The sequence below is a fragment of the Rutidosis leptorrhynchoides genome, chromosome 3, assembly GCF_046630445.1.
Source record: "Rutidosis leptorrhynchoides isolate AG116_Rl617_1_P2 chromosome 3, CSIRO_AGI_Rlap_v1, whole genome shotgun sequence".
NCBI classification, from domain to species: domain Eukaryota; kingdom Viridiplantae; phylum Streptophyta; class Magnoliopsida; order Asterales; family Asteraceae; genus Rutidosis; species Rutidosis leptorrhynchoides.
In genome coordinates this window covers 291,784,679-291,806,110 of record NC_092335.1, presented here as the reverse complement: position 1 = coordinate 291,806,110, position 21,432 = coordinate 291,784,679, and the positions used below count along the sequence as shown (strand labels likewise).

At 30.4% G+C, this 21,432-nt stretch overlaps 1 protein-coding gene across 1 annotated transcript; it reads left to right on the top strand.

The window, feature by feature from the left end:
* The first annotated feature begins 18,891 nt into the window (after positions 1 to 18,891).
* LOC139901024 (uncharacterized) lies at positions 18,892 to 19,833 on the top strand. Its single transcript, XM_071883766.1, has one exon. It carries the CDS (start codon positions 18,892 to 18,894, stop codon positions 19,831 to 19,833), a length of 942 nt encoding a protein of 313 aa, XP_071739867.1.
* The last annotated feature ends 1,599 nt before the right edge of the window (positions 19,834 to 21,432 follow it).

The window sequence follows — 21,432 nt, the reverse complement described above, 5'->3', positions numbered from 1 at the left end:
ATATAACGATTTAAATTAATATTATATATATTTATACGCGTATTATACGTACATAGTTTTATACTTTTACTATACTTAAACTTTACCTTTACTTTATTTTTACTTTACTTTAACTTTAATAATTCACTTTAATAATTCATATTTTAATAATTCACTTTAATAATTCATACTTTAATAATTCACTTTAATAATTCATACTTTAATAATTCACTTTAATAATTTATACTTTAATAATTCACTTTAATAATTCATACTTTAATAATTCACTTTAATAATTCATACTTTAATAATTCATACTTTAATAATTCACTTTAATAATTTAAAAATATATTATAAATAGAATTCAATATGTTTCATTATTTCATAAGAAACTTGAAAATATTTTTCTCTAAACTCTCTCAATCGATTTACATATATATATATTTACTCCGTATTATTTCAAGATATTATTAGTATACATAAAATATTACGTCAGAGTGCTGTCCTAGTGATTTCGAAATTATTTTTCGAGTGGGATTGGATTAAGGAAATTATGGGTTATAGCTATGGAGGTGATTGGGTATGGTTCATGGGTATGCTCGTGAGATCAATATAGTGTTTATCATCTCCGTTGCGTCTACGTACCTTTCCTGCAATATTGAATCTCAATATTGATACGTGAGTACTCATAATTTAACTTTTACATACTAATAGTGTATCCCTGACTAGTGCTCGAGTATATAAGATTATGCATGTTTGTACTTATGATATTGCCTTTAGTTAGGTTATGTTGAATCCTAAATTAGTTATATATGCAACTGAGATAAGGTATAAGATATGCATGTCGTTGGAAAGCTAGCGAAAAATTAAGAACTTTTCATTTAGATATCGAATGATTTCGATGAACGGATTTGAAGTTATAGTCCATCGAATTTTTGTATTATTATTAAAAATGATTATTATTATCGTCGTTATTATCGTCGTTCTAGTTTTATCTTATTATTATTATTATTATTATCTTTATCATTAAAAATTGTTATTTTTTTTATTATTACTATCGTTATTATCGTTAAAGTTATAATTAGTATTATTATTATTATCCAATTATTATTATTATTATTATTATTATTGGTATTATTATTATTATTATCATTATTAATATATATATCATTATTTAAAAATGGTTATTGTTATTGTTATTATTATTATTACTATATTATCATTAAGATAATTATTAGTATTATCGTTAATAATGTTATAGTAACTATCATTATTAATATTAGTGTAATTAAAACAAATATTTGTAACACCTAATTATTTTGATTACCATTATTATCATTATTACGAACACGAAATAAAAGACGATTAAAAGCTATTAAACGAAATGATTAGGAAATAATGGGTAAGAGTATCATGATGAAATTAAAATATTATAAGATATTGATTTAGATAAAATTATCGTTCTTATTATTTTTATCATTACTATTATTATTAAAATTATCGTTAGTATTAAAACTATCATTTTAACAAAAATTATCAATTTAATAGAAATGTCATTGTTACTATAAAATATCATTATTATTATTATTTTAAATAGAATTATTATTTTAAAGATAATATTAAAAATTATCGTAAATATTAAAGTTATCATAATTAGAATTATCGTTTTATCATAATGTCATCTTAGTAATTATAAATATTGATATTTTTATAATAATAATTATTATTACAAAATAATACAACTTTTACTTACTATCATTATAGATATTATTTTATCAAATAAATATTTGATACAAACATATTTTACTACGTGTAATACCTTACTTTAATAATACCTATCATATTATCTTTATAATATTAAATAAACCCTATTAATTTTATTACTTAATATATATAAAAGTATATTTTATTATATAAATATACTATAAAATTTTATTTATTAATAAATAAATTATATTATATTATTTACTCTAATAAATCTTTTAAAAATATTTAAAAATATAAAACGACGATATTTAAACTATATATTAATCATGTATTGATTTTTGGAAATTATTTTGAGTCAAATTTACTTTTGTTGACTTTTGCATATTAGTCTCGAGCTATAGGATTGTGGTACACTATGACTTGACCTAATTTGTTAGACAAATATTGACCAACACATAAATATATATAATTAATTTAGGTTCGTGAATCCGAGGCCAACCTTGCACTTGTTCAATGACGTTATATGTATTTTTACTACGAAATACAGTATGGTGAGTTTCATTTACCTTTTTACCCTTTATATTTTTGGGACTGAGAATACATGCGCTTTTATAAATGTTTGACGAAATAGACAGAAGTAATTGAAACTACATTCTATGGTTGAATTATCGAAATCGAATATTCCCCTTTTTATTAAAGTCTGGTAATCTAAGAATTAGGGAACAGACATCCTAATTGACGCGAATCCTAAAGATAGATCTATTGGGCCTAACAAACCCCATCCAAAGTACCGGATGCTTTAGTACTTCAAAATTATATCATGTCCGAAGGAGGATCCCGGAATGATAGGGAATATTCTTATATGTATCTAGTTAATGTCGGTTACCAGGTGTTCAATCCATATGAATGATTTTTGTCTCTATGCATGGGACGTATATTTATGAGAACTGGAAATGAAATTCTTGTGGTCTATTAAAATGATGAAAATGAATGATTATGATAAACTAATGAACTCACCAACCTTTTGGTTGACACTTTAAAGCATGTTTATTCTCAGGTATTAAAGAAATCTTCCGCTGTGCATTTGCTCATTTTAAAGATATTAATTGGAGTCTTTCATGGCATATTTCGAAGAACGTTGCATTCAAGTCATTGAGTTCATTAAAGATTATTATTATTAAGTCAAGTTATAGTTGGATAGTGGATATTATGAAATGGTATGCATGCCTGTCAATTTTCGATATAAAGAAAGTTTGTCTTTTAAAAACAAAAGCAATGTTTGTAAAATGTATCATATAGAGGTCAAATACCTCGCGATGTAATCAACTATTGTGAATCGTTTATAATGTATATGAACGGGTCCTTTCAGTTGGTATCAGAGCTGGTTTAATGCCGTTTATGAGCGGGTTAATCGTAGAGGGGGTTCTCACAGTGTTACCTGTGACGAAGCATTGGCTCTTACTCCTCGCGGTCCCTATTAGGGTTGGCTGTACGTTGCCGAGAGGCGGGCCGTAAAATCAGTGTCTGAGGTACGCTCAGTGGTCACCACGCGATTAGCTGGGAAGGCACTGAGTGGGATGCGTCCCCAACTTTCAGTTGGTATCAGAGCGGTGGTCTTAGCGAACCAGGTCTGCATTAGTGTGTCTAACTGATAAGTCGTTAGGATGCATTAGTGAGCCTGGACTTCGACCGTGTCTGCATGTCAAAAGTTTTGCTTATCATTTCTAGTCGGAAATCATCTGCTTATCATCCATAGGAAATTACCTGCTTATCATTATTAGTCTAGACACATCTTGCTACATTAATTGCATGAGTAGTGTATAGATAAAATTCATATCTTAGCATATCTAGTAAATCATATCTTATCGTATCTGTTACTTTAAACTTTGCCTGACATATCCCGCAAATTCCTCCGTAATCTATGAAATCTTTTGATCTCTATATATAGATATCCTATGTAAATAGAATACCACCCGATAGCCGAAAAATCATTTTATATCGAAAAATTCTTTATACAATCATACGAAATGGAATTTGTCATCAGTTCAAGTCACTCGGATTCCGAAATGGAATCTCACTCAAGCTCCGAAAGCAGTGTGACCGGAATGGATCAACCAATCAGTCATCACCTATTCTGGATGAATTGGGGATGGGTTCGTAGCCTCCTCAATCATTGGAAACAAGAAGAAGGCGATCCTTACCGGCGAACCTGTTCGAGACACCATTTTCTCTCTCATTTCCAGGGTATCTCGTCATGATTATATAGTACATCAAATTCTAGATTTTATTTATTCGCTCGTTCCGACCGACAATCATCCTGGAATAATAGAAGAAGTCAACGAACTTCGCGCTCAGGTAGTGGCTTTGGAGAATATGGTGCAGAGATTACAAACACCAGTAGTAGCACCAGCAGCATAACCAGTACCACCATCATCAACGACAACAGTACCATTACCACCTCCAACCACAACCGCGTTGTAAACCTCAACTTCACAATCTGTCCCACGAGCATCAACGTCATACGCACCATAGATACCATGGAGTACCAACAACAATAACTGACGAAGTATTAATTCATAACTTCATTGGAGAAACATTCCGCAGTGATTATATAATCTGTAAAGTCTTAGAGATTATCTAATCTAGCCCTAACCATAAATCAGTTAAGCGAACCAAAATGATAGAAGGAAGAGTAGAAACCCTGCCAAAAATGGTGTGTGATTAACAAGTTAAAATTGTTTTACCAACAGCATCAACAGTACCGTCAACGTCACCAGCATCGTCAGTACAGTCAACATCAGAATCAACAACACCTATAACATCACAAACTCCGTCAGTTCAAAAATCACTGTGGACATCATTACGAATCAATAACGTGTATATTGTATCAACAAGTTATGAAGAATTAACTCATTCCCTCTGAAGAAATTATATATATATATATATATATATATATATATATATATATATATATATATATATATATATATATATATATATATATATATATATTTGAAATAAAAAATAAATCTTTCCGTGCTAAGCTATTGTGTGTGAATCTTAACTACTCGGTTAATTCATATTACAAATATGCAATAATGTACGTCCCTCGCCCGCAACTTAACCATCGTTAACTACAATCTCTGTCTCAATTCAACAAGTTCCAATTCCTAATAAATCAAGTATATATTTGATTTTACACTTCATCATTGATGTAACTGAAACTTTTCAGATAACATCATTCGTACTTTGCGAAGTTCACAAGAATTTAACGAAAACCAACATCACATCTCAACAAATAACGAAGTATTGATTCATAATTTCAATATTATTGAAGAAATACTTATGTAACCTCTAAAGCCTTCAAGGAATTATTCAATTCTAGTTCCAACCGTAAATCGAATGAGTTTAATTTAGTATTGACTCATTAAAATCTATGTTACATCTGAGGAGAATATATACATATATATTTTCATAAAGACTGTAATAAAATTCTTATGTACAAAATATTAATTGTGAAAATTTTTTAAAGGGTAGGTAATACCCGAGAGATATATAAAAATTCACAATTAATATGTTACATTCTTCGAATCAGATTAAGCAAATTATCAATTATACTTCCTACTTTTAAAATCATACTCATAGAAATCAAAACAACCATACTCATTCAAACCCAATTACATATTCTGATTTTAAAATCTCAGAATTCAATTCGAGATATAACCGGTACCATCACTTTTAGATTCCTACATTTTTCAAAGCTATACTTTGACTTCAAAAGTGTGTTAGAACATCAAATGTATACAAACGATTACAATCTGTATTCAAACCCTTTGAAAATCTCTGAAGACACTTCAAATAATGAGCAATCGAGATGATGATCCAACCACATATTACCCACAGTTATGTACTTAAAAAGCTCTCGAAACCAAAGTCATAATTCAACACATATCTGTGTCAGATATTTTGGCATTTATTAGCAAAAATAACCTTGTAATTCCTTTGCAAAGTAACAAATTATATCACAGCTCCAGCAAGACAACTTCGATTTTTTCATTCGGAGTAGCCTTATCATAATTTTGATATATGTGATTACCCTTTTGTTACCGGAGAACCTTTCATATTCCACCACATTAGCAATAAACTTACCAACAACTTCACTGATCTTGGGCATTCCGAAGAATCATTATATTTATCGAAACCTCATCATTTACTCATCTGCCTCTTGTAACGAAAATTGCCATACGAATCATTGGGAATTAGCAATCAGTATTTTGAAATCTCACAGCATGTTGACGCCAACAGTTATACATAACGTCTATTTCCAAGGCTTACATACTTCGAATGTGAAGTTTCTGAAAAACACTCTGAACCGCGAACTAGTTCTCAAAATGCTGATGAAGCAACAAAAACTGTAAATGACCTTAGTAGTAAAAAGTTTGATGATAAAGATTAGTGTATTAACAAAGCTCAGAAACAGAGAATTTTGGAACTGGAAAACGGATTGAGCAAAGTATGAAGGAGGCTGTGGACAAATCACAAAGACTGAACCTGCCTTCAAAGAATCCAAATGATTCAGTGTCTACTGAAGTCATTAACGAATACCTTGCTCCTGACACTAAACCCTTACAGACAATATTCTTCATCATCCTTTGATATTAGAAATTCTAAGATATCATCGTATCTTTCATTATAAATATCCTCCATATTTCTGAAGATATTTCCATAACTATTCTTATCTGGAATCATTAATCTCTTTGCGCTATCTGTATTACATAAAAAAGGAAACTGTTTAGTTCCTATACTCTGTAAACCTTTGAGTTTAAAATATGAATGTTTTTGAAGTAGTGTTGGAAACTGAAGCATGAGTTAGTATAATATAATGACACTTGATCAACGTGATTATATTACAGTAATTCATGCTGAGTTTCTAAATGGAACGTGATGATTCACAGATCATAACATCATCATGTGCCATGTTATACGACTCTTGTATTCTATTTAACCTCTAAAATATCAAGAAAATATTTCTTGATGATTCGGCCTTTTACAAGGTATTCTAGTAATTTGACAAGTCAAGATCGTGCCATCACAATTTTCTTTCCTAGAACATTAACAATGTTCATTCTGAAATTCATATCTGTGAATTCTGGACCATTACAAGCGGTGCTTAATCGCAAGAAGAAGAAACGAAAGGACAAAACTCCGAAATAGAAATTGGGGTATAAATTGCAGCAAATAAAAGAGAGCATTAACTGTGGATGACAATGATTATAGAAGATAGAAACAGAGACTTTGAAATATAAGGGAAGATATAAAGCCCAACGACAAACCAAAAGTTATAAACCATATATATCGATGCATATAGCAATATAAAGACACGGGATAACTAGAAACACTATAAACCCAAGAGTATAGTAGAAGTAAATAGATTCTTCCGGTGGTAGATGAAAAAGAAGAATGACCGATATGAAAGTTAGAAGTATATCGAGAATCAGAACTGGATAGAGCATATTGATGAATACTTTAAAATATGAGTTGAGGGGGAAAGAATAGAAGGTGTGAGTTGTAAGAAAACGAAGGAGGTGGATTTATAATGAAATACCCTACAGAGAAATCAAGATGGATTATCGTATTAATTCGAAGAGAATCATAATCTCCTTAATCACCGAAGCATCAAATCCAACATAGATTACAAAGATTTTCTTTAAATTCGGAGATCAATTGTGATGATGTCAAAAGATATGACGAATCACTATAATCTTATTTCCTTTATTTATGATAACTTCCCTCATACGCTTCGAGTAATCAAATTATTTTATCCATACTTCTTAGACATGATAAAACTGCATAATCGTTACGTCATAATAACATTCTCATTGTTAGCCATAACGACCTCTATCAAATTTCGGGGACGAAATTTCTTTAACGGGTAGGTACTGTGACGACCCGGAAATTTCCGACTAAATTTAAACTTTATCTTTATATTATTCTGACACGATAATTAATGTTTGTTAAGTTAAACCTCAAGGATTTTAAACTATGTTTATACATTTATTTAAACCTCGACCAAATTCCAATGATTCACGAACCATTAAATGAACATATATGAATATGTATGTATATGTGTATATGTTATAAATTGAAAATGTCAACAAAGTATTTAAACGTATAATGCTTTATATGAACGTATTTGTTTCAATATGATTATCGACGAAATTAAAAAAATATATATTAAATGATTGAATTATCAGAAACATTGAATTATGATTACAAGTCTCTGTTGAGAGGTCCACTATGATTTGAGAAAATCTATTCCTCTTAACGATATTCGAAATAATTTGTAAAGCTATTTATAAATAAAAATAAAAAGTGTCATTTACGAAAGTTAGACAAAAGCTAGTGAAAAATTGGTTTCTATAATATTCTATTAATCTATTTTCAAACGTACAAAAACATTTTCAGTTTAAAAAGAACTTTATTATTAAAACGTATATAACTTTTATAAATATCTAGAATCACTTTTGACAACTGATTACTTAACCAGTATAATAAATATAATGATATTTATATTTTATTTCATTAAAAATATATAACGATTTAAATTAATATTATATATATTTATACGCGTATTATACATACATAGTTTTTATACTTTTACTATACTTTAACTTTACCTTTACTTTACTTTTACTTTACTTTAACTTTAATAATTTACTTTAATAATTCATACTTTAATAATTCACTTTAATAATTCATACTTTAATAATTCACTTTAATAATTCATACTTTAATAATTCACTTTAATAATTCATACTTTAATAATTCACTTTAATAATTCATACTTTAATAATTCACTTTAATAATTCAAAAATCTATTATAAATAGAATTTAATAGGTTTCATTATTTCATAGAAACTTGAAAATATATTTCTCTAAACTCTCTCAATCGATTTATATATATATATATATATATATATATATATATATATATATATATATATATATATATATATATATATATATATATATTTGCTCTGTATTATTTCAAGATATTATTAGTATACATAAAATATTACGACGGAGTGATGTCCGAGTGATTTCAAAATAGTTTTTTGAATGAGTCGAAGCTAAGAAAATTATGGGTTATAGCTATGGAGGTGATGGGTATGGTTTATGGGTATGCTCGTGAGGTCAATCTAGTGTTTATCATCTCCGTTGCGTCTACGTACTTTCCTGCAATATTGAATCTCAATATTGATACGTGAGCGCTCATAACTTAACTTTTATATATCAATAGTGTATCCCTGACTAGTGCTCGAGTATATAGGATATGCATGTCATTGGAAAGCTAGCGAAAAATTAAGAACTTTTCATTTAGATATCGAATGGTTTCGATGAACGGATTAGAAGTTATAGTCAACTGAATTTTAGTATTATTGTTAAAATGATTATTATTACTGTCGTCGTTATTATTTTAATAGAAATATCATTGTTATTATAAAATATCATTATTACTATTATGTTAGTATTATCATTTTATCATAATACCATTTTTAGTAAATATAAATATTGTTATAGAATAATAATAATTATTATTACAAAATAATACAACTTTTACTTATTATTATTATGATCAATATTATTTTATCAAATAAATAGGGGATACAAAGATATTTTTCACCACGCGTAATATAATTACATTAATAATACTTATCACTATAGTTCTACGATATTAAGTGAACTTTATAAATTTTACTACTTAAGATATATAAAAGTATATATTATATATAAACGTTAATATAAATTTTTATTAATAAATGACTTTTATTATTATAAAATCTAATAAATATATTTAAATATATAAAACGACTATAGTTAAGTTATATAATAAACACGTTTAAATTTTAGAAGTCATTTTGGGTTAAGTTGACTTTTGTTGACTTTTGCATATTAGTCTCGAGCATTAGGATTGTGGTACACTATGACTTGACCAAAATTGTTAGACAAATATTGAACAGCATATAAATATATATAATTAATATAGGTTCGTGAATCCGAGGCCAACCTTGCACTTGTTAAATGACGTTATATGTATTTTTACTACGAAATACAGTATGGTGAGTTTTCATAGCTCCCTTTTTAAATGATTTTGCATTATATATTTTTGAGCTGAGAATACATGCATATTTTATAACTGTTTTACGAAATAGGCACAAGTACTAAAACTAATTCTACGTGGGTTTAAACCAGAAATATCCCCTTAGCTTGGTAACTATAACTACTGGTGTATGACTGGTAGGCGCGAATCCTAAAGATAGATCTATTGGGCCTGACAAACCCCATCCTGACTATGGGATGCTTTAGTACTTCGAGGTTTATATAACACACCTGATTCGGTGTACTTTCAGAGGGTAAAACATGAACGTTAAGGCTTGTTACCGAGTGCCTAAAACTTATAGAATACTTTTATACACTTGCGAGTGTACATATATTTATAAACGAATATCTTGTGGTCTATTAATATATTGAAATGATTGTTATGATAAACCTATGAACTCACCAACCTTTTGGTTGACACTTTAAAGCATGTTTATTCTCAGGTATTAAAGAAATCTTCCGCTATGCATTAACTCATTTTAAGGATATTACTTGGAGTCATTCATGGCATATTTTGAAAGACATTGCATTCGAGTCATTGAGTTCATCAAGATTATTATTAAGCCAAATTATAGTTGGATGTATTATGAAATGGTGTGCATGCCGTCAACTTTTGTTGTAAAGAAAGTTTGTCTTTTAAAAACGAATGCAATGTTTGTAAAATATATCATATAGAGGTCAAATACCTCGCGATGTAATCAACTATTGTGAATCGTTTATAATGTATATGAACGGGACCTTTCAGAGAATATGGTGCAAAATGTACCAGCTTCAGCAACATCACCGGCACCAACAGTACAATCAATAACAGCACCAGTACCATCAACAATCCATGCCTCAACATCTCATTATGTACCTCGAGTATAATCATCATTCTACGTATCGTTCTACATCGATTATCTTCGTTCTTCATGACGATTAAGTAATCTCTAAATGTTTTAGAGATTATGTATTCTAGTTCTAATGGTAAACCAAATGAGTTTAATATCATATTAACTCATTAAATCCATGATTATATCTAAAGAAAATATATATGTATATATATTTTCATAAAGATTGTAATTAAAAATTCTTTTGTACAAACTGTTTATGATGAAAATATTTTAACGGGTAGGTAATACCCGAGGAATATTTAAATTTCACATTAATAAGTTACATTGTACGTTCTTCGAATCTGTTTCAACAGTCATATACTATCCTACTTACATCCACTGATATACGTATCCGTTCCCCATAGAATAACCATATTCATCCAATTACATATTTGGATTTTGACCTATCAGAATCCAACAAGTGGCATAATGAAGAAATAATGGACACAATAAAAATTGATTAGAAACGGATTAATTAACAATATGAAATTTTATTAAGAATCCACGCTAACAAAATCCTAGCTAACTGTTCCTAGCTAACTGTTCCTAGCTAACTGTTATTTCTGTATTACATTTTATTTATCGCAATTTAATTATCGCAATTTAATTCTCGTAATTTTATTTATTGTTATTTAATTTCTGTTATTTACTTTAAGCACTTTCTTTATCGTTATTTAATTTCTGTTATTTATTTTACGCACTTTAAATATCAGGACACGTATTCAAGGTTTTGACATATCATATCGACGCATCTATATATATTATTTAGAATCACCATAGACACTCTATATGCAGTAATGATCGAGTTCTCTATACAGGGTTGAGGTTGATTCTACAATAATATATATAGTTTGAGTTGTGATCGAGTCTGAGACGTATACGGGTCACGACACGTATTAATTAATTCGAATATTATATATTAAACTATATATGAATTACTGGACTGTTACTGTGGACTATCAACTGTGGACTACCAACACTGGACAATTAAAAAAACTTAAAATATTGATTATAACATATGAAACTCAACAATTCTTCAAGTTTGCCACTTGATTTCATTTTAAACCCCATTAGTATCATCATAATTACAATCTGCGTTCAAACCTTTCATGATTCTTGAAAACACCTCAATCGATAGGATGAATCAACCGCACTTCATCTACGGGAGAAAAGATTGATGCATTTAGTTATGCATCTGAAAAACTCTCGGAAACTGAGTAAACATTTAACACATAGTTGTGCTAATTCCTTTAGTGTTATTATTACCCAAAATAACTTGGTAATTCCTTTCAAAGTAGCAAATTTTGGCACACCTCCAGCAAATCTACTTCACTTTTCGTTCGAAACAACCTTATTATAACCTTGATATATATGCGTACTCTTTTATTGTTACTGGGGAAGCTTTTATATTACACCATATTACCAGCAGACGTACCAGCAACCTCGTTGCTTCTTTGTTTAGACTCTCTGATGAATCCTTATATTTATCATTGAAACCCTATCATATACTCATCTGCATCTTGTATCGAGAACTGCCATACCAATTACCGGGAATTAGCAATCTGTACTTTGAAAACTCACAGCATATAAACATCAACAGTTATATGTATAACATTTATCTCTTAGAATTATGATCTTTCATTCTGAAATTCTGAAAACACCCAGTCTGCGAATTAATACTCTGAATGTTGAAAAAGCTGAATGAAGCAGCAGAAACTGTAGATAACTATAAACAACCATAATCATCGAAAGTTTGATGATAAAGAATAGTATGTTGGAAAAGCTCAGAAAAGTTGGAACTGGAAAACGGATTGAGCTAACCACGAAGGAGACCAAGGACAAATACAAGGACCAAACCCTATATTCAAAGGATCCAGGTAATTCTGGATCCGATGAAACCTTCAACGAATATCTTGCTCCGTACTCATGTTAAAATCTTGCGAAAAATCTTTCTAATCAACCATCGAACTTAGAAATTCCAAAATATCATCATCAATATCTTCGATATTTCTGAGGATATTTTCATAAATATTCTCGTCCGAAATTATATACCTCCTTGTGCTTCCTGTGTATCATTATATTGGAAACATTCAATAGAAAATTTAGTACCGAAAAGCAGATTATGCGAAACTAGGAAGAAAGCCGGGGACAAATCACAAAGAATAAGTTTGACTTCAAAGAATCCAAATGATTCAATGCCTGGTGAAATCTTTAACGAATACCTTGCTTCTGACTCCAAACTCTTGCGGACAAATTTTCTTCACCATCCTTCGATATTAGAAATTCCAAGATATCATCGTATCTTTCATTATAAATATCCTCTATATTTCTGAAGATATTTTCATAACTGTTCTTATCTGAAATCATTAATCTCATCGTGCTATCAGTAGAAACTGTTAGTTTCTATATTCCGTAAACTTTCGAGCTTAAAATATGAATGTTATTGAAGTAATGTGGGGAACTGATGCATGAGTTAGTATAATATAATGACACTTGATCAATGTGATTATATTACAGTAAGTCATGCTGAGTTTCTAAATGGGACATGATGATTCACAGATTATTACATCATCATGTGCCATGTTACACGACTCTTACATTTTATATGATATATAAACATATAAAGAACATATTTTCTTGATAGTTCTATCTTTCCCGGATATTCTGGTAATTTGACGAATCAAGATCGAGCTATTACCATTTCTTTCTTAGAAGATTAACTATGTTCATTTCGAAATTCATATCTATGAATTCTAGACCATTGCTCGCTTTACTAGGAGTCGAGAGGAGAATAAAAAGGCAAAGAGCTCCAAAATATAAGAGAAAATATAAAGCCCAATAATAACACGGAGGTTACAAACCGTGAATATTAATACAAATAACAATATAAAAACACGGTATAATTAAGAATAGTATCACCCCAAGGTAATAGTAGAAGTAAACAGATTCTTCTGTTGGAAGATTAAAAAGAAGGATGACACAAATGATAATTAGGAAAATATCAAAAATTAGAAGTGGATTAAGCATTTTCACAATCTTTTGGATGTACGAACTAAGAAAGAAAGTATAGAAATGGTGAGAATCATGGAACGAAAGAACTTAATTTATAATGGAAATGTCAAACAGAGTAATCGAGGCAGATCACCGTATTTAATTATAGAGATCTTAATTTCCTTACTCACCGAAGAATCAAATCTTTTTGATTTCGAAGATTTTCTTTAAATCCCTTAAATTCCGGAATTCAATCGCGACTACGTCAAAAGTTATGGAAAATCTTCATTTCTTCATCTCGATCTTTTGTGATAGCTTCATTCATACGCTTCGATTAATCGATTCATTTTATCCATATTACTCAATGATGATAAAACTCTATTTATCAACTCATAAACGTCATGAAAACATTTTTGTAGTTAACCATGACCACCTCACTCAAATTTCGGGACGAAATTTCTTTAACGGGTAGGTACTGTGATGACCCGGGAATTTCCGACCAAATTTAAACTTGAATCTTATTTGATTTTGATACGATAAGCAAAGTCTGTAATGTTGAAGTCTCAAAACCTTGGAACTGTGTTCATGTATACATTTGACCTTGACTAATCCCGACGATTCACGAACAATTGTTTGTAAAATAAAATGCAAAATAATTAAGTGTAATTTAAAATGAATCTACATATATAAATATATATGATCTCTATGTATAATTATTATGATATTTATATTTGTAAAATATATAAAATTGATAAATATTAAATTTTAAATATATGTTATTGTATATATATTATTATTAAATTATTAAATGTAACATAATTAACAAATTTTAATATTAATATATTAAATGTATTTATGAGATAAAAATAGTTGTTATAGTTATATTATCACTTTCATTGTTACTATTAATATTATTATTGTTATTAGTATAACCCTAATGTTAGGTTTAGTAAAATAATAATATTAAATATAAATATTGTTATTATTAGTATTATCATGTTTATCATTATTATTATTGGTAAAATTATCATATTATCATATTATCATTTATACATAATTACTAATATCATTATTAAAATTATCATGTAATAGTTAATTAATATTATTATTATATCATTAGTGTTTTTATTATTATTAATAAAATTAATAAGTATTATTATTATGTTATTATTTATTAATATTAATATTAATATTATTAATTAAACTATATTATATACATATAGATATATGGACGTACACTGTATCTATCCCAATCAATCAATATGTTTTTTTTTCTTCTTTCAATCTCTGTATACTCGTGTTTCATTGTCGTTGAAATCTCCCACAAAAAGAAATCGATTGTATCAAGTCTTGAGGTATAAAAGTCGTTCAATCCTTTCATTACATCTACCAATTTCAAATCCTTTCTCAGATTCAATTTATTTTTTTATATATATACCGATACCACTGTTCTTGAAAATTTATACCATAATTCGATTTTGATTTTCATTTAAAAATCTAAAATTGTAGTTTGGTTAGAAAGCTTGAGTCTAATCTATCTGCTAAGTTTCAAGTTCCAAATTTTGTTAACGAGCTTGAATTTTAGAGTCAAAGTGTTAATTACAAAAGTCAACTAATTTGTTCTTGAGAAAAATTGGAATTCGTTTTTATGATTTGAGTTAAATTGTTGATATAGAAAGATTTTAGGAGCAATTTGAAACAAGATTGGTGTTATAATCTTTGGGTAAAACTTTATAAATTTCAAAATCAATTTTTTTTATGCGACGATGAACAGCAGCATATATTTTTTTTCATTTTCGCTTTGTTTTGATTCAGTTAAACAATCAGCTAAATCTTTCTGTTTACTAATAAATCTGAAAACGTAATGGGTTTATTCATCTGTCGTGATTTAATGAGTACCAGTCGATTGAGAGATGAAGAAGAAGGAGACCATTGTAATCGGGTTATAAATTTTTAGTCAGGGTTATAAAACAGAAATGTAAGGATGGATGGTTGGTTAAGGCAGGTGTCGGGTATGCGAGAGGTCGCGGGTTCGAGTCCCGGCTTTGGCAGTTTTTGTATATTTTTGGGCCTTTAAAGGTATAAACATTATATATTATTATTATTATTATTATTATTATTATTATTATTATTATTATTATTATTATTATTATTATTATTATTATTATTATTATTATTATTATTATTATTATTATTTAGTATTAATATTATTATTATTGTTATGAAGTATTAGTATTATTATGCTTGTTATCATTATTATTATGAATAACATTATTAGAATCAATATAATTAAAAGTTATCATTTTCACTTTTGTTATTAGTATTATCATTATATTATGACTTTGAATACGACATTGGAAATGATTAACATTAGGAAGTATTAGGATCTATGTGCTTACAGTTAAAGATAATTAAGATATAATTAAGAATATATAAAGGTGGTATAATTAGATTATACCAATGTAATTATAAGATCTAATGATTGAAAATCATAATGTAATTTATGATTCGAACGAAAAATTATTATTATTATCATTTTATCATTTTTAAGAGTTTCATTAGAATTAGTATCAATAAAGTTATTATCAAATGTATTTTTGTATAGAATTATCATTATCATTATTATTATTTTTTTAAATATTATTATAAAAATGACTATTAGATTATATAAAAGCATATCTAAAACATATAACCTAATTCTATCATTATATTATTAGTTATTTAAGATATATAAAATAAATAAATTTAAGATATCAATGGAACACAAAATTTATTAAAATAACAATGTCATCACTAATAATAATATATTTGTTCGATTACAATTATGTATATTAATAAATATACAAATAATATAGGTTCGTGAATCCGAGGTCAACCCTGCATTGTTCAGTTGCTTAATGTCGTTATATGTATTTTTACTACAAAATACATTAGGTGAGTTTTCATTACTCCCTTTTTATATATATTTTTGGGACTGAGAATACATGCGCTGCTTTTATAAATGTTTTACGATATAGACACAAGTAATCGAAACTACATTCTATGGTTGAATGATCGAAGTCGAATATGCCTCTTTTTATTAAGTCTGGTAATCTAAGAATTAGGGAACAGATACCCTAATTGACGCGAACTCTAAAGATAGATCTATCGGGCCCAACAAGCCCCATCTAAAGTACCGGATGCTTTAGTACTTCGAAATTTATATCATGTCTGAAGGAGGATCCCAGAATGATGGGGATATTCTTATATGTATATTGTGAATGTCGATTACCAGGTGTTCACCATATGAATGATTTTTGTCTCTATGCATGGGACGTATGTTTATGAGAAATGGAAATATGAAATCTTGTGGTCTATTAAAATTATGAAATGAGTATTTATGTTAAACTAATGAACTCACCAACCTTTTGGTTGACACTTGAAAGCATGTTTATTCTCAGGTACGAAAGAAATCTTCTGCTGTGCATTAACTTATATTAGAGACATTACTTGGAGTCATTCATGGCATATTTCAAAAGACGTTGCATTCAAGTCGTTGAGTTCATCAATATTATTATTAAGTCAATTATAGTTGGATATATTATGAAATTGTATGCCTGCTGTCAACTTTCGATGAAATGAAAGTTTGTCTTTTCAAAAACGAATGCAATGTTTGTAAAATGTATCATATAGGGGTCAAGTACCTCGTGATGTAATCAACTGTTGTGAATCGTTTATAATCGATATGGACTTCGTCCAGATGGATTAGGATAGGTCCTTTCACGAGCAATGTTTTCTCCAATTGCCAGAATGCATCAAGGTGGAACTACAACCGACTGCGATATCCTTATCTGGTTTCGCGGGTGAATCAGCTTGGCCTATGGGGCAATTATCCTTAGAAATTGAATTATGTGATGAAACAGAGGAAAAATTGACAAGGCAAGCGCGGTTAGATTTTTATGTTATATGCTCTGCTTCGCGTTATAACATGTTATTGGGAAGATCTGCGTTGCGGAAGCTTGTAATAGTGCCATCAACAATACATAGAATGGTCAAATTCACTACCTTCAAGGGTGTGGCAACGATAAATTCTATGGCTATGCCATCGATTTGTCCGGCTATAAGCACGAAAGATGCAATTGTTCCGCATAAAATTGAAGATGATAATATGGTTGTTATAAATCCTAAATATGTCGATCAAAAAATTAAAATTGGGACCAAGTTGAATGTAAAAATAAGAAATAAGATTGTGCAGTTGCTGGTCGCGTATATGGATGTATTTACGTGGAGTGAGCAAGATATGACCGGAGTTCCGCGTAATGTTGCAGAGCATAGATTAAATGCTAATCCTACATTAAAACCTATTGTACAAAAGCGTAGAGGAATGGCTCTAGACCGCATGAAGTGGTTGTCTCCGGAAGTTGCTAAATTGGTCAATGCGGGAATATTGCGCGAAGTAAAATATCAAACATGGGTGGCAAATCCTGTTTTGGTAAAAAAGCCAGATGGTTCGTGGAGGATGTGTATAGATTTCAAGGACATAAATAAAGCTTGTCCGAAGGACAACTATCCACTTCCTGAAATTGATCTTAGAGTAGAATCTTTGCATGATTATCCCTACAAATGCTTTTTGGATGCCGCAAAAGGATACCATCAAATACCAAGGGCGGTGGAAGATGAAGATAAAACCGCATTCCATACTGGAAAAGGCATTTATTGTTACATCAAAATGCCTTTTGGTTTGAAGAATGCGGGAGCCACTTATCAGCGGTTAATTGATAAAGCATTTGAAGGTCAGATAGGCCGCAATCTGGAAGCTTATGGTGATGACCTTGTTATAAAAAGTAAAACGCAAGAAAGTATTTTGGTAGATATGCAAGAAACATTTGAAAGTTTGCGGAAAATAAACATGAAGTTGAATCCGTCTAAGTGCAATTTCGAAGAAAGGGAAGGCAATTTTCTGGGATACTATGTCACTGAGCAGGGCATACAAGCAAATCCTAAGAAAATTGCCGCAATCGAAAACATGACCGTGCCTAAAACCGTTAAAGAAGTGCAAAGTTTAACTGGAAAAATCGCGGCTTTAACCAGATTTCTTTCGAAGGCCGCGGAACGACAGTTGCCTTTCTTTCGCACTCTTAAAGGATGTTTAAAGCAGAAGAACTTTGTATGGACTGAAGAGGCTGATAAGGCATTTTAAGAAATGAAGCAATTGCTTGCTGCATTACCTACATTGATTGCGCCTGTTGATGGTGAAATATTATATCTTTACATTTCGGTCGCGAATGAAGCATTTGGCTCAGTACTTATCGCGGAAAGGAATAAAGTTCAAAAGCCAGTCTATTTTGTTAGCAAGGCGCTTGCGGGAAGTGAAATAAATTATGCGCCGATAGAGAAATTTATTTACGCGTTAGTTTTAACTTCACGGCGATTGTGCAGATACTTTCAAGGTCATCCAATACATGTTTTAACTGATTTGCCGGTTAAAAATGTGTTGAACAAACTTGCGGTATCCGGAAGACTTGCCCAATGGGCGATTGAGCTTGGAGCATTTGAAATATCATATATACCGCGTACATCTGTAAAGGGGCAAGTTTTGGCAGATTACCTAGCAGAAATGACGGGTGATTTAGAGGTGATTCATGAAAGAGCACAATTAACGCCACCTTCGCATGAGATCTGGGATTTATATACAGACGGTGCCTCATGTATTGAAGGGGCAGGTGCGGGGCTAGTGTTGACAAATTTAACTGGCGAAGAGCACACGTACGCACTGCGCTTTAATTTTGATGTGACAAACAATGAGGCTGAATATGAAGTATTGCTTGCGGGATTGAATTTGGCACGTCAGATGAATATAACGCAGCTGTACGCATATGTTGATTCACAACTGGTGGCAAATCAATTCAATGGCTCTTTTGAAGCACATGAGTTGTCCATGCAGAAGTATTTGAAACTGGTAAAGGAATCTGCAGAGAAGTTTGAGTTCTTTGAATTATCACAAGTGTCGAGAAGTCAAAATAAAAAAGCAGATGCATTAAGCAAACTTGCTGCATTAGCGTTTTCACACTTTCAAAAACAGGTGTGGGTGGAAGAACTTCCTAATAAGTCCATTGATGGAAATTTATTTGTTGCGGTTGTATAAGAAGTTGAACCAAATTGGATGGATCCTATTGTCAATTATCTGTGAAATAGTGTGTTGCCAGAAGATAGAAAGGAGGCTCGTTTGGTACGCGAAAGAGCACCCATGTATGTACTTGAAAATAATGTGTTATATCGTAAATCATATTTGGGACCATTAATGCGGTGTGTGGGACCCGCAGAAGCTGTAACCATTGTTGAAGAGGTGCATAGTGGATCTTGTGCTCTTCACTCAGGATATAAAACTATTGCTGGCAAGATAATGCGCATGGGCTATTTCTGGCCTACTCTATATCGTGATGTTGCGCAAATTGTTAAGCGGTGTAAAAGTTGTCAAAGACATGCACCGCAGAATCGCAAACCAAGACATGATATGATTCCAATTGATTCACCGTGGCCATTTTATAAATGGGCCATCGATATTGTGGGACCCTTTCCACCAGGTGCAGGAAATGTAAAGTTCCTGATTGTAGCTATTGATTATTTCACTAAATGGGTGGAGGCAAAGGCCGTACGCACAATTACTAAAGTGCAGGTGCGGAATTTTGTATGGGAATACATTGTATGTAGATTTGGTATTCCGCGGGAACTTGTAAGTGATAATGGAGCGCAGATTGCAAAAGATCCATTTTTAAGTTGGTGTGCGGAACTAAATATAATTCAAAGATTCACATCTGTGGCACATCCGCAAGTAAATGGATTGTGCGAAGTCACTAACCGCGACATTGTTAGTGGTATTAAAAAACGTTTGAATGAAAAGCAGAACGGATGGGTTGATGAACTTTCAAATGTACTATGGGCTCATCACACTACTTTCAAGAAAAGTTCCGAAGCAATGATCCCCGCAGAAATCTTTGTTGAAACGCGCAGAGTTGCTAATTTTGTTGAAAGTGAGAATGCGGAAAGCATTTGTGAAAATCTAAATTTCATTGAAGAACGCAGGCTTATGGCCGCAATACATGAGGCAAATAATAAGCAGCAAATTGCAAAGTATTATAACAAGAAGGTGCGCGCGTTAGCCTTTGATGTTGGAGAATGGGTTTTGCATAATAATGAAGCAAGTCGTGCTGAGAAACAAGGGAAGTTGGGACCTAATTGGGAGGGACCATACCAGATAGTGGGAATTAATGCAGCAGGCTCTTATAAACTCCAAGACATTGAAGGGCGCAACATACCTAACGCATGGTATGCTACTTTGTTGAAACGATATTATATGTAGATAACAAAAGTATGCGAAATTTTATGTGCATTCTAGTAATTCATGTTAATGTGTGTAGCAAAAAAGTTTGCAATATTGTGTAAAATGAATAAAACTAAAGGTCTTTGTTCATCATAATGATTGTATGTCTATGCGTAATTTCAAAGTACAACGCGTTTAATACAACCATAAATGAAATCAAACAAGTGATGGAGAAGACCACTTGATGCTAAATGAAAACAATTTGACGTGTATGCGAAAAGAATTTAGTTTGTTAACTTTCTCCCAAAGTATTAGATCTAGCCATACTTGGATGCTTCGCAATAAACACAAATTTTTGCCTAAGGATCATTTCGGCGGACCTAGAAGATTCATAATGTAAAGAATAGCACGTGCATACAGGTT

Coding starts and splice junctions, on each gene's coding strand:
- LOC139901024 (XM_071883766.1), top strand. CDS start 18,892: ATGAAGCAATTGCTTGCTGCATTACCTACATTGATTGCGCCTGTTGAT.